The 14,242-nt window shown below is 39.7% G+C and overlaps 1 protein-coding gene and 1 long non-coding RNA gene across 2 annotated transcripts in view; one reads left to right on the top strand and one right to left on the bottom strand.

Moving 5' to 3' along the window:
- SEMA6D (semaphorin 6D) overlaps positions 1-13,879 on the top strand; it is a 111,578-nt gene extending 97,699 nt beyond the window's left edge. Inside the window, exons 4-19 of the mRNA XM_031935783.1 lie at positions 536-596; positions 719-781; positions 891-992; positions 1,222-1,312; positions 1,764-1,883; positions 2,584-2,672; positions 3,428-3,645; positions 3,752-3,883; positions 4,227-4,382; positions 4,472-4,645; positions 5,456-5,596; positions 5,692-5,769; positions 6,224-6,324; positions 6,684-6,740; positions 8,228-8,395; positions 10,141-13,879. Of these exons, the coding sequence (XP_031791643.1) occupies positions 536-596; positions 719-781; positions 891-992; positions 1,222-1,312; positions 1,764-1,883; positions 2,584-2,672; positions 3,428-3,645; positions 3,752-3,883; positions 4,227-4,382; positions 4,472-4,645; positions 5,456-5,596; positions 5,692-5,769; positions 6,224-6,324; positions 6,684-6,740; positions 8,228-8,395; positions 10,141-11,429 (3,040 nt within the window). The 3' untranslated portion in view covers positions 11,430-13,879. The remainder of the gene's footprint in view (positions 1-535; positions 597-718; positions 782-890; positions 993-1,221; positions 1,313-1,763; positions 1,884-2,583; positions 2,673-3,427; positions 3,646-3,751; positions 3,884-4,226; positions 4,383-4,471; positions 4,646-5,455; positions 5,597-5,691; positions 5,770-6,223; positions 6,325-6,683; positions 6,741-8,227; positions 8,396-10,140) is intronic.
- Positions 1-14,242, bottom strand: part of LOC111552756 — a 246,961-nt gene that overhangs the window by 1,369 nt on the left and 231,350 nt on the right. The window contains exons 3-4 of the long non-coding RNA XR_002734723.2: positions 5,621-5,742; positions 94-197 (exon numbers count right to left, since the gene is read on the bottom strand). This is a non-coding gene — a long non-coding RNA (uncharacterized LOC111552756). The remainder of the gene's footprint in view (positions 1-93; positions 198-5,620; positions 5,743-14,242) is intronic.

Below are 14,242 nucleotides of genomic sequence, written 5' to 3'. Positions count from 1 at the left end.
TTTTCTCTAGTGGTGCTTGCATTAATGTGTCTAGTTCATGAAAAACTAATATGTGATTGTGATCAAAAATTGCAAGTAGCCAGAAATACTCACTGAGAAGAGTCAGTGTTGTGTACCAGGAACAAAATACAAAGCTCAAGCCTTCAGCGGTGCTATTTTATTACTGCCATCAAGAAATCATACACCATTCTTTTCTCCTAAAGCAGCAGGGGAAAAAAAAAAAAAAAAAACGACTTTTCTTTATGCGTTTTTAACTTAGAATTATTCAAGCAAATATCAGAAATATGTCTATGCTAATACCAAGTAGCAGTTTGACCCATGCCTGGAGAGAAGAGCTTTCTTTGCTCTCCGACTACAGTGATGTATAAAAGCATCTCACTAATGAAAAAGTACTCTTTGTTGACTTTGTTTGAGACAGAGAAAATCCAGATGATCTCTAAAACACAATAAAGGGAGATCTGTAAAAATAAAATAAGAAGCAGCTTAACATTTTTATGTATTCACATGATATGTTTTATTGCCTTATTTCCAATAGGGATCAAGTTTATACAGTAAACTTAAATGAAATGCCCAAAACAGAAGTAATACCAAGCAAGGTGAGCAACTGTAGTTGGCAGATTTATTTACATTCCCTCTGAACTTGATTAATTTTTCCACTCCCTCCCCCAAAAATGTTCCCATTTAAAAACTGAACTTTGGTTTTGCTTGATTAATACAGAAACTGACATGGCGATCAAGACAACAGGATCGAGAAAACTGTGCTATGAAAGGCAAGCATAAAGTGAGTTAAACAGACAAATGTTTGCTAGATTTAGTCTTTCTGTGGACTTGATACCACAGTGCCAGCACGTTTGAATGTCTGATATTAATGTTACCACTACTTTCTTTAGGACGAATGCCACAACTTTATCAAAGTATTTGTTCCAAGAAACGATGAGATGGTTTTTGTTTGTGGTACCAATGCATTCAATCCCATGTGTAGATACTACAGGGTAAGTATACTTTATACGATGTGCTTCTTTTGATCAACTTTTCTCCCTTCACTGGTATGCTGTTAGAGCTGAAACCTTTCTGCTTTCCAGTAATTTGTTTTATCTCTAGTGCTATGAAAGAATAAAGACAGAATTCTTCAAATGAAATTTTAATACAAATAAAACAGTATTGCCTTCAGACAGGCACATTGAATACATATGACACTGGCTATTTATTTTTCTTTTGTAGTTGAGTACCTTGGAATATGATGGGGAAGAAATTAGTGGCCTGGCAAGATGCCCATTTGATGCCAGACAAACCAATGTTGCCCTCTTTGCTGGTAAGATCCTCTAGCCTAATGAATATAAATGATTAATGACATTGAAGGCAAAAAAGGAATGTAATGGAAGAGTAAAAGTTAATAACTTGGATACCCACCTTGATCTAAGTGTTCGAAAGGCTAAAATCTATGCACAAATTTCCAAAAAAAAAAGAAGAAATTAAGGACAAGGATATTTCAGTGCACACTATAAGTATTATGACACCCTGTTGTTAACTAGGCCAGTGACTCCAGATAAGTTGCTTAACTTTTTGATGCCTAGATCCCTCATCTGTAAAATTAGATAATCCCATGGCTGACCTGTCCCACGTTGATGTATCAGGTGCAGCCCTATTTGTATAGATAATGGTAATACCGGTGAGAGCACTGCAAAGGGCATAGCATGCTACTGAAGCAAACACACTGCAGGATAATTATGGTTATCTTACCAAAATTATAACTTCGGTTTCAGATGGGAAGCTGTATTCTGCCACAGTGGCTGACTTCTTGGCCAGTGATGCCGTTATTTATCGAAGCATGGGTGATGGATCTGCCCTTCGCACAATAAAATATGATTCCAAATGGATAAAAGGTACCTTTGAAGAGCAGTGTCGTGGGGTCACCAGGATAGTAGATGGCCCAAGTGGGGACAGCAGCCACAACCATCGAGAGGTTCAGCACATGACTTTATATTGTTTATTTAGAACAAGTAAACACTGCTTTGGTTGTGAACGGGAGCACTGACAGGGAATGAGGAGACTAGTAGCCACCTCGGGAGAGTAAGTTCATACAGGTGTTTATCCCAGGTGACCTCAAAAAACAAGCGGGGGGGAGATTTCATCTCTGTGTGTACCAATTTGTCTAACCTTCTAAATGCACATAATACTACTTGCCATTTACCCATCTTGGAAAGTTAACAGAGAGAATCGATTAGTCTGTATGAGAGCCATTTTGTTCTTCAGAGTCTAGAAATCAAGATTTTTTATTTTCAGTGTAAGAGGTTTTCTTCCCTAGTTAAATAGGTTAATGAATAAATCTGTTGAAACAAAGACCTTTGCTGTAGTTCAGTTCCCTGTAGGTCTTTTTACAGTCCATTAGCTGACTTAAGAGACGACGGGTTCCCTGAAGCTTGAACACACCCATATTGGGACTTCTCAAAATCATTGGCAGATTGGAGTTCTTATTGGCTTGAATGTAACTGTGCAACATCTGTCAGTCATGCCTTGCAGTCGGGGTCTTATGCTAATTGAATTATCCTTTAGGAACCAGTTTGTTTTTAATTTTTCTTTCAGAGCCACACTTTCTTCATGCCATAGAATACGGAAACTATGTCTATTTCTTCTTTCGAGAAATTGCTGTCGAACATAATAATTTAGGCAAGGCAAGTGTATGCATTTGGCTTGAATCGTGGACTTGTACTGCATGAAATTGAGACCACTGTGATAGAGTTAAGGATGCTCCCTTGGCATGTTTTCCAGCTCTCAATTCAGTGTACATAGGGCCAACTGCAGAGAGGTGGGTTGCTTATCATGAGAATAATTGCTGGAAAACATCTGAACAATAACCTGAGTGGGAACACCAGCCTTGAGTTTTGAGAAGATTTCCTTTTTTTTCCTGCAGCCGCAGAGAGTGTTCTACAGGTACCCTTGAGTTACGGATGCTTTTTTTTACTCTTCAGAAAATCATTGATAGTCTGTTCTTTCTCAGTGTCAAAAGGCAGGATAGAAAGTAGGGACCCCATTCAATTTTTAGTGTTTCAGTGAAGGCCCATGTGATTTTAAAGTATTGCAACCCCTTCTATGCCAGGTTGAAAGATGACACGTTTCATTAACAATACAGGAAGCAGAGTTGGAGACCAAGTGCTGGAATGGTTTTCATTCAGCAAGGCAGATAGACAGCTCACTTCTTGGGGAGCACGTTTAGCAAAACAGTGGCTCTTTTTTTTTTTTTTTTTTTTTTTCCATAGGTGAATCCAGTTTACCTTCTTACTGGACAGACCCCTAGAGAGAAGACTGCTAGATTCTTTTGAACCAGATGTATCTTTAGCATTTTTTGTCCCTCCCTTAAATAGTATCATTTTGTTTACATTCCTTTCCATGCTCACAACCCCATCGCTTTGCTTCTGTCTTTGGCCAGGCTGTATATTCCCGCGTGGCCCGCATCTGTAAAAACGACATGGGGGGCTCCCAGCGGGTCCTGGAGAAACACTGGACTTCATTTCTGAAGGCTCGGCTGAACTGTTCTGTGCCTGGAGATTCGTTTTTCTACTTTGATGTTCTGCAGTCTATTACAGACATAATACAAATCAATGGCATCCCCACTGTGGTCGGGGTGTTTACCACACAGCTCAACAGGTGAGCGCAGGACCCTGGCGCTGCAGAGATGTTCTGTACATGCCTGTCAGAACCAAGACAGGCTCCGTGTCGCCAGCCTCTTCCTGATGGTTTTCTTCCTTTTCAGCATCCCTGGTTCCGCTGTCTGTGCATTCAGCATGGATGACATTGAAAAAGTATTCAAAGGACGGTTTAAGGAACAGAAAACTCCAGATTCTGTTTGGACAGCAGTTCCCGAAGACAAAGTCCCAAAGCCAAGGTAAATAAAAAAGTCGAAAAGCGTTTTGTCTTGAACAAAACCCTCCAGTCACTAGAAGAAGCCCTCCTCAGGGAGCAGCTTGGCCAACCTCCCACACCAGGAAGGGGTCTGTCTCTCTGCAGCATCTCAGACGGAGCCAGCAGACGTAGCCTTGTGACCTGCAAGCCCATGAGTGTGGATGGAGAGCCCACTGAGTTCAGGGGCATAGCATTGCTCCTTTAGTTTCACTTACTCTCCTTCCTCCCTTGACCTCTTCTCTGAGAATATGCACTTATTCCTTAGATACAGTACATGGTGTGGCAGGGGCAGTCAGGAGCATAAAAGAACGCTGTTTTCCTTTCAGGCCTGGCTGTTGTGCAAAACACGGCCTTGCGGAAGCTTATAAAACCTCCATCGATTTCCCGGATGAAACCCTGTCATTCATCAAATCTCATCCTCTGATGGACTCTGCTGTTCCACCCATTGCCGATGAGCCCTGGTTCACAAAGACTCGGGTCAGGTGAGATCGTATGGGAAACACTCCGTCCTATCCAACGTTTTCTCTGCCCGTTGGCCTCCCCTTCTGATCTGTGCTGCCGCCTCTCGTAGGTACAGACTGACAGCCATCGCAGTGGACCGTTCTGCCGGACCCTACCAGAACTACACAGTCATCTTTGTTGGCTCTGAAGCTGGCGTGGTACTTAAAGTTCTGGCAAAGACCAGTCCTTTCTCTTTGAACGACAGCGTATTACTGGAAGAGATTGAAGCCTACAACCATGCAAAGTAGGTGTATGTTACGAGAATGCTCTTCAGTCCTGCTCAAAAATTTCCGGCGTGTTTTTCATCTAGTCGTGTCCTTTTGGCCCTCTAAATTAGCCGTGGTTTGGCAAAATAGTGTTTTGTGTTTTTTTCTCATTGAAATAAATCTTGGGTTTGTTTTTTTCCCGAGCCTACTAGGGCAAGGAGGGTGAACAGTTGACGAGTTTAAAAATAATTCAGCCCTTGTTTTGCACCTGTAGACTATGAGAACATTTTAACAGCACCTCTCTTATCTTGCAGATATATTCCAAGATGCTACATGCAGCAGACAGTTGTGAGCTTGCATACACACACACACACACACAAATATACACGCACACACATAGAATGTAATACTAGTTAAGCATTTCCTTCCTATCATTAATATGTAAGAGAATATTTAGACCATTTTTTAAAAAAACAAGAAATAAAAGAGAGAAATGGAGCAAAGGGGACTAAGGAGAGAACCAGAACCACCTAACGCAGGAAAATTTAAATGCATTAAAACACGATCCTTTTTATTTCTATAGTCAAATGTGACCTTTGCAAATGCAATTCATTTCTATCATCATAACAGGAAAGCAATCTTTAAAAACCCTTTGTCCAGCCTGAAATTTAACCAACCGTGCAGAGAAGTAGAAGATGAATCACGTAATTATTATTTCCCAAACTATGTACTTGCCTGGTTTGTTACCAAGAATATTCCTTATGATTTCCCGGCTCTCAGTAATTGCTAAACCAAACTACACTTGACTGACTAAAACATATGGCTTCAAAATGTATCTCATCAAACAGGTGCAGTGCTGAGAATGAGGAAGACAAAAAGGTCATCTCATTACAGTTGGATAAAGATCACCACGCTTTATATGTGGCGTTCTCTAGCTGCGTTATCCGCATCCCCCTCAGTCGCTGTGAGCGTTATGGATCATGTAAAAAGTAAGCTCGTGTTTCTTTACTTACCCCGGGTCTTGCAGCATCAAAACCTTTGATGATGAGAAAATCCAAGTTACATTCTGTTTGGTGTTATACAGGTCTTGTATTGCATCTCGTGACCCGTATTGTGGCTGGTTAAGCCAGGGATCCTGTGGTAGAGTGACACCAGGGATGCTGTAAGTATACTTTCTCACATGAGCTAGGATGAACTATCCTTTCCAGGGTCTCTAAAGCTAGAAATTGTGGAAAACTTCCAATTACACTACTCTTTCTTTCTCCTTTCCTCCCTTCCCTTCCCTCCCCTCCCCTCCCCTCCCGTCGCCTCCCCTCCCCTCCCCTCCCCTCTTATGGAAGAAACAGGAAAATGAAAACCAGGAGATGTGAGAAGGAAGGGCATAATAATACTTAAGGGAAATGGTAGGCCAAGTAATACTTAAGGGGAATGGATGGAGAGAAAAAACCAATTCTCTTCTGTTCTCTTAAACATTCTAGTTCACCAGTTTTTAACAGAAATAGCCATTTTAGCAAGTTATGTTAAAATGTTTAATTTTTTTTTTTCTCTCTGCACATTCTTACTAATCAGTCTGTGTTCTCGGTTCTGCTCTGGTTGTCACTTGTGTTCCTATGAAGGCTGTTAACCGAAGACTTCTTTGCTTTCCATAACCACAGTGCTGAAGGATATGAGCAAGACACAGAATTCGGCAACACAGCTCATCTAGGGGACTGCCATGGTAAGACAGAATCTTCCATTCCCACCTGGAGCTTCTTTTGGACCACCTTTGCACGTGGACATGATTTTACAATCAGTCTTTTTAATGACTCAGGACACGTACCACCTAGCATTTTAACTTAAACTTCGCAAAAGCTGAGCTGTTTGATCATGGGGATCCATTAGCAAAGAGGCTTCCTTTTTTTTCCTTCACTATTTACAGTTTTGTAGGAAATCTAGAGAGAGATAGTCTAACCCGTAGGTTAATCTTTTTAATTTATAGTCTTTTTTTTTTTTACTTTTTTAGTTAATTGGAATTCATAAATTTTTGCTTTCTTTTGGTTACTTTTCACTGATTACTTGTTCCTTTAATTCTTTTAGAAATTTTGCCTACTTCAACTACACCAGATTACAAAATATTTGGCGGTCCAACATCTGGTTAGTTTTTTTTAATTTTTTTGAATTAACAACCTTTTCTTTCCTTCAGTTCAGCATTTTCAGCCCCTTCTCCCCTCCTTTTGCGCAGTTTGGCAGCCCTTCATTTTTCTGCTTTGACTCATAATCCCACTGATGGTACCAAAAGACTTTTCTTACTGAGCACTTCACCCTTGTATAGCATGTTAACACTTCATCATTGACCAAGCCACATCCTTTAAGAAAATTCAAATGGGCTAACATAGACTGCATTCCAGCTGCACGCACGCCCACCCAAGCTTTCTTCTTTCTCACCTCTTTGCATTGTGAATGTTTCTTCTGGTCATCTGTATTTAATGGATGGCGGAATTTCATTATTTTTCCCCATCTCTCCTCACCTTTCCTATGACCTAGTAAAAAAAATACACATTTCCCATAAATGTGTATTTAAAAGTTTTAGAGATCTTTGAATGGTTTGCGCTCATCCTGCGAATCTTTGAATGTTGTGGTCTCGGTCGTATGAAAAAGGCTTCAGTGGAATGAAGCTGATTTTTGATGTATTAAGATGTTCAGTGGGCTCTCCAAGCCTCTCTGTACCTGTTTTGGAACCTTCTTCTGTAATCGTTGCACCAGTCAGAATTGCAGTCTGTGAGGTTTTAGCCTAAAAGCGTAGCCTTACATTTTGAGGGAAAATCTATTTGGAGGAAATCAGTACTAGACATGCTAAAAGGTTAAGTTACTCCCGGTCCTACTGCTGCTTCTAAAACTCAACAGCAATTCCTTTCCTCAGGGGGAGAAAAAGATGGCAGATCTTACGTATCAGAATATCCTCGTTCAGTTCGTAAATGCCATTGCCTTTGCATTAGGTTCTGCTAACTCTTTGGAAGAAACTCCCCAGCAGTTTTGGAGAGTACAGGCAAAGTGTCTCTCCTTCGGTGTTTTACTGTGGGGGGCAGAGCCTCAGTGTAGTGAACAATCTACATATGGACAGGAGGCCACTAGTAACAACCTCTTAGGCAGAGCTGGTTTATCACATCCAAAAATCAAGTCTTTTCATAGACTTAACCAGATATTTTCTGACAAAATTCCATCATAGCTTCTTCCCCAATAAAAACTATAGATTTTCTAACCATCTGTGAAAGTGCTTTTTAGAATGCATAAAAAGAAATGAAATGATGTCTCACAAGAGAAGGAAGAAACAGCAACTAATCTGCCCTGGGAATTATATTACCTTTTTCATGAGTGTCATTAGTAACCACAGGGGCTTTCCTAAGAGCCTTTCGAGTATCTTTAATTTTGAAATATGCTTAATATGGCTTTACTGTTAATTTTCAGTTTTTGTTCCTCCCTTGAAAGGAAAGAATTTGATGTAGCTTCCTTAGGCGTGTTTTTGCAAAATTTTAGAGCAAACGTTCTCCTAAAATTTACTCAAACTTTATTTAAAAATGCAACAGACCAATCAAAAAAATCTTGACATTATCCATATTAATAAAATCTGTTTGCCACCACAGACATGGAGGTATCTTCATCTTCTGTTACCACAATGGCAAGTATCCCAGAAATCACACCTAAAGTGATTGATACCTGGAGACCTAAACTGACAAGCTCTCGGAAATTTGTAGTTCAAGATGATCCAAACACTTCTGATTTTACTGATCCTTTATCGGGTATCCCAAAGGGTAAGGCCTCAGCAGGGACCTCATCTCTAACTGCATGGAAACCTGATCCTTAATATCACTGAGGAGTATGTGGTTCTCCAGAGGTGAGCCTCACTGGAGCTTCTGCGGTTGTACCTCCACCGCCCCTAGCCACAGTCTCTCTGGCGTTCTGTGGTTATATCTTGAGTGCATTCCTTAAAAGATAAAAGAGGTGGAAAGTTGTTGGAGAACAGGCTGGTGAAGCAGCCACTCAGACAATCTAATCTGTGTTGATTTCTGTCTGAAGAAGCAGAGAGCGTGCTGGATTTCAGGGAATTTCAAGGGTCACCGCAGCAAAAAACAAAACTCATTAATTGCAAATATCCTGATATCAGATGTTTTGTCTAGGAACCTTTCCCAGCCTCTTGTTTAGCTTCAATTCAAAATGCAATCTGAAAAGGATGTGTGAGATGCTAAGTTGCTTGAATACCACAAGCAATAAAACATAACAGAGTGCTTGTCCATAACTATCATTTTCAGCCGTAATAGGAGCAGTTATAAAATAGCTGCCTGTTGAGTTAGCTTATTAGATATATTACTCTAGGAAAAAAAAAATCTATTCTTTAGTGCTTACTAAACTATGGTATCAGGTTTCCAATCAGTTTTTATGGCAGCGCATTGTCATTTATGATTTATATTGGTTGATTTTCATTTTATATGTTTTCGTTGTAAACAATTTTATAATCATTCTTCCTTCTGCTTTGCTTTCTTTAGTAATACCATTTTTTTATCCTTTTCTTTCTTGGTCTTTCACAGTGCCACTGAATTCCATAACATTAATTAAACATTAATTAAAAACAACTAATGTTCAAAGGCCTTAGCACTAACTTAAAGCGACAGAATCTTCAAAATCACTCTGACTTACCTCACTCTGGGATAGCTGTGTTTACAGCATGTAACAGACTCGAATACCTCTTAAACTAACATTTTTTAATTAATTGTTAGATGTCTGTGGTTGCATTAAAAGGTTAAGTTTAATTTCAATAATTATAAACTAATTTGCTCTTCTTTTTCTAGGTCTAATTTAAATATTTTCAAATATCTTCAGATAATTTGACAATTTACTTAACTAATACATAGTATGTTTCCTTAGACTGTCTGGATTTCTTACATAGTCGGTCATTCAAGAGTGCTTCACCCCAAGATGGAATGAAAAAAAAATTCAAGCAAACATGAAAGTCTCTTTTTATAGCTAACAGTGATCAAGCAGATATTTTTGGTTTGTGAACAAATTATGTGTTCTTATTTTAGTATAATTTTATTGGGATATTATTTTAGCATAATATATGTTTCTGCTAATTATTACATTTTCCTATATCCTAACAGCTACCTTTTAATCCTGAATTAAGAGAAAATTATGCCACAAAACAGATAATGAGTTTAAGGTTAGCTATTTAGAAACTATGCACTTCTAACTATTTTTTAGATCGAAACTCTTAAACTTTCTAACATATAACAACTCTTTATGAGGGATTAGAGGAAAAGAACAGAAGACTATAGATCAGTGGGAGATTAGAGTTATCCTGGCATTTGCAGCGATCCTGTATGTCTCTGGGGATCCTAGTTTGATTAAAGACAAAATATACAAGGGATTTTGGAGTCTACTTGACCCTCCAAGCTAAGCATACAAACCATGTGAAGGTCGTGTTGGCTCACTGAAAGCCATTTGCTGTTTATTACTATTGTGAAAAAGCACCTCATGCACACGTCCCATGTGTCTGTTGCAGGTGTGCGATGGGAAGTCCAGTCTGGAGAGTCCAACCAGATGGTCCACATGAATGTCCTCATCACCTGTGTCTTTGCTGCTTTTGTTTTGGGGGCATTCATTGCAGGTGTGGCAGTCTACTGCTATCGAGACATGTTTGTTCGGAAAAACAGAAAGATCCATAAAGATGCAGAGTCCGCCCAGTCATGCACAGACTCCAGTGGAAGTTTTGCCAAACTGAATGGTCTCTTTGACAGCCCTGTCAAGGAATACCAACAGAATATTGATTCCCCTAAACTGTATAGTAACCTGCTGACCAGTCGGAAAGAGCTCCCACCCAGTGGAGATACTAAATCCATGGTAACGGACCATCGAGGGCAACCTCCAGAGCTGGCTGCTCTTCCCACTCCTGAGTCTACACCTGTGCTTCACCAGAAGACCCTGCAGGCCATGAAGAGCCACTCAGAAAAGGCCCATGGCCATGGGGCTTCAAGGAAAGAAACCCCTCAGTTTTTTCCCTCTAGTCCGCCGCCGCATTCCCCATTAAGTCATGGACATATCCCCAGCGCCATTGTTCTTCCAAATGCTACCCATGACTACAACACGTCTTTCTCAAACTCCAACGCTCACAAAGCTGAAAAGAAGCTTCAAAACATTGATCACCCTCTTACAAAGTCATCCAGTAAGAGAGATCACCGGCGTTCTGTCGATTCCAGAAATACCCTCAATGACCTCCTGAAGCATCTGAATGACCCAAATAGTAACCCCAAAGCCATCATGGGAGACATCCAAATGGCACACCAGAACTTAATGCTGGATCCCGTGGGATCGATGTCTGAGGTCCCACCGAAAGTCCCTAACCGGGAGGCATCGCTATACTCCCCTCCTTCAACTCTCCCCAGAAATAGCCCAACCAAGCGAGTGGATGTCCCCACCACTCCTGGAGTCCCAATGACTTCTCTGGAAAGACAAAGGGGTTATCACAAAAATTCCTCCCAGAGGCACTCTATATCTGCTATGCCTAAAAACTTAAACTCACCAAATGGCGTTTTGTTATCCAGACAGCCTAGTATGAACCGTGCAGGATATATGCCCACCCCCACTGGGGCGAAGGTGGACTATATTCAGGGGACACCAGTGAGTGTTCATCTGCAGCCTTCCCTCTCCAGACAGAGCAGCTACACCAGTAATGGCACGCTTCCCAGGACGGGACTAAAGAGGACGCCGTCCTTAAAACCTGACGTGCCACCAAAGCCTTCCTTTGTTCCTCAAACCCCATCTGTCAGACCACTGAACAAATACACATACTAGGCCTCAAGTGTGCTATTCCCATGTGGCTTTATCCTGTCCATGTTTTTGAGAGGATGATGTTGTAAGGGCACCTTAAAACAAGAGACTTGCTTGTATTTTAAGAGAACCAAGTGGCCAAAGAAACTTTTCCTAACTTTGGCAACATCAGAACTTGCCACATGTAGCTACTGCAGCAAGGCTTCTGTGTACTTGCCTGAAAACAAAGGAAGGTGCTGGTCATTCCATTTCTTTTGTTTGTTTGAAGCTAAAGAGATGTGTAGCTCCCAGGGGCTACCTTACCAGTGTAATGAGCTGATAACAGTCCTCAGAAGAATCTGTGAACAAATACTTGAAAATGGGTTCAATGTAGACTGCCATTATGTGTGGTCTTCCCATTAAATGTGAACGTTTTAATATGTATGCATTCACCTTGCCTCTTGCACAAATGTCAAAAAAAGATGGTAATGTCTCAAAGAAATGAACTTGTAGATTACCAAGCAGTTTGCTAAAAATTCAATCTTTGACCCAAGCTGTAGCATTTTTTTTTTCATGTGTGGCATTTTTTTCATGCCACCAACAGACTTGTTGCGTGTGTGTGTGTGTGTGTGTGTGTGTGTGTGTGTGTGTTCTGTACCCACTAGGATTTGTTTAGGTGCCCATTGCATCTTTTTGTGCTATGGAGTTGTTTACATTGAGCATGACTGAACGAGAGACAATACAATACTACTTCCCACAGGAGTCCACTGGGTTCAGCTTTGAAAGAGGAATAGAATCGAGGCTCCTTTGACCATCAAAATGATGAACTTTACTTACATGGTACCCAGTGCCAGAATGTAAGAGTTGCAAGTGATTTTGTGCTGCTATTCATTAAAACTTCTATTCCAGTCTTGCCAGCTTAAGGAGATCAAGATAATAAGAGGTATCCTGGATTTATTTTCCAGTATTCAGTAGTAAAATTTTCCTGTCCACTGTGAATCAAAGCCTGAGTCACTCTATTTAACCTTAGACACATTAATAAGGTTTTATTTCTAGTGTGTTTGTTTGGTTTATTCCCACACAGTAAAATTTCTCCTCCTTTAACTCCTCCTACCCCCCAAGGTAAAAAAAACAACAAACAAACAAACAAAAAATAGAAGACAAAAGAAATACATATGAAAGGAATTGTAATTGGCTTAACAGAAACAGTCTGTGAAAACTTAACAGTGGTGCAGTCATGTTGTCTATGTTGTGTTATGTGAGAATTTTCCCCCAAGTCATGCAGGTAATGACAATATACTGTAAATACCACATGTGAGTTTACCTGAATCTGTGCATTTTGTGCCTTATTCATAAGAATGATAGAAGTACTAAAATCTGTCAAGTGTTTTCAGTATAGCACATTATTTACTGAGTGCCAGTTGTAAATGTTTTTCAGCCAGCACCTGAAAAGACTCTTTGCAAAAAATCACAGAAACAACCTAGAACAATTAATTGTTAACATAATCCAACCTCCTAGCAGCGTTACATTCTTTGCCATGATAAACATTCCACTCCTGCTTTCCTAAGGATGAAACAGTGATAATGTGAACTCAAATGAGGTTTCCTGGGTAATGTGACACCTGCAGAAACTATAGAGCGTCATTTATACGTAGTTTGGCAGAAACCACTTACAGTTGATGATGCGCAACCCTGCTGACTGTTTCAGTTAATATGCTGCAGACCACACAGTTGTTTAGTGACCCAAATCTAGAAAGTACCAAGGCAGAGGAATGCTCCTGCTGTAGTCGGGCAAATGAGTTCAACTGGATTTCTTTTGACAATACTGTTGGTACCTATTACTTTACTTTGGGGAGGACAGGTTGCAGAAGACCAGATCATTTTTATACAGAATGTGAAATACTGATATAGCTATTCTTTTTTTTTAAAGAACATTGTTTTATAAAGAACATGATTTCCAGTGATCTCTGGAGGCGCTAAAGCTAAAATTTCTGTTCTTGAAACACTTCAGCTTTGCAACTAAAATATTACAGATTAATAATAAATTAAACCAACCAATGATAAACACTACTCAGTCCACCAACAACAAACGTGTTTGAATTCACCTTACCAATATTAATCCCAGCGTGTGTAAAACGGAACAGTAACTCTGTGTGACCCCAGATAACATTTTGTAACATTGTACTTCTTGTAGTTTGTAATGTGAGTTCAATCAGTATTTATGTTGACATTTCTAACATGAAATCTAGTCTCTATCCTGTTAATTTAATTTTTAAATGCTTTATCCATTTGTGCAAAGGTAAACGCAGATTGTATCTTTTTTAATGGTACGGCATAAAAAGTAACCCTCAAGTGAAGTGGCTCTATACTGTTTTATAGAGTACTTTAACATGTATAGGTATCTTGTAAACTTGTATTGTGGATGTGTAAATAATACGTACTTTGGGTTTTTAACACCGCATGTAAAGTCAAAATAAAATATACAAATCATTATATCCTGCTCTTGATATTGAAGAGGTTTACAATGTATTATATTTTTTTAAAATATTTTCAAGTCAATCAACACCGGTCAGAGTTGCTTTTAAAATCTGCCAAAATATTCTTGGAACAGTTGCTCTACAGTCATGGTTACGCTACCATTCTCTCCTTGGAAGGCTGGTACTGAAGGTCAGAGCCCTTGAGAAAAATGAGAAACTGTTCAGAAAACCAGTTGAACTGTACTGCATCAACACTCAGATGCTTTAGGCAAACAGTAGTGGTTCACATTATCCATAGATCTATCTAGTTCAACAGACATTTTTAAAATTCATGATTTGTTTTCCTGCATGAAATATTTCACACAATTTCAGTTCAAAATT

Source organism: Piliocolobus tephrosceles, chromosome 6 (genome assembly GCF_002776525.5).
Source record: "Piliocolobus tephrosceles isolate RC106 chromosome 6, ASM277652v3, whole genome shotgun sequence".
NCBI classification, from domain to species: Eukaryota; Metazoa; Chordata; class Mammalia; order Primates; family Cercopithecidae; genus Piliocolobus; species Piliocolobus tephrosceles.
Note: the sequence above shows the minus strand (reverse complement) of the source record. Positions and strands in the feature narration are given on the sequence as shown.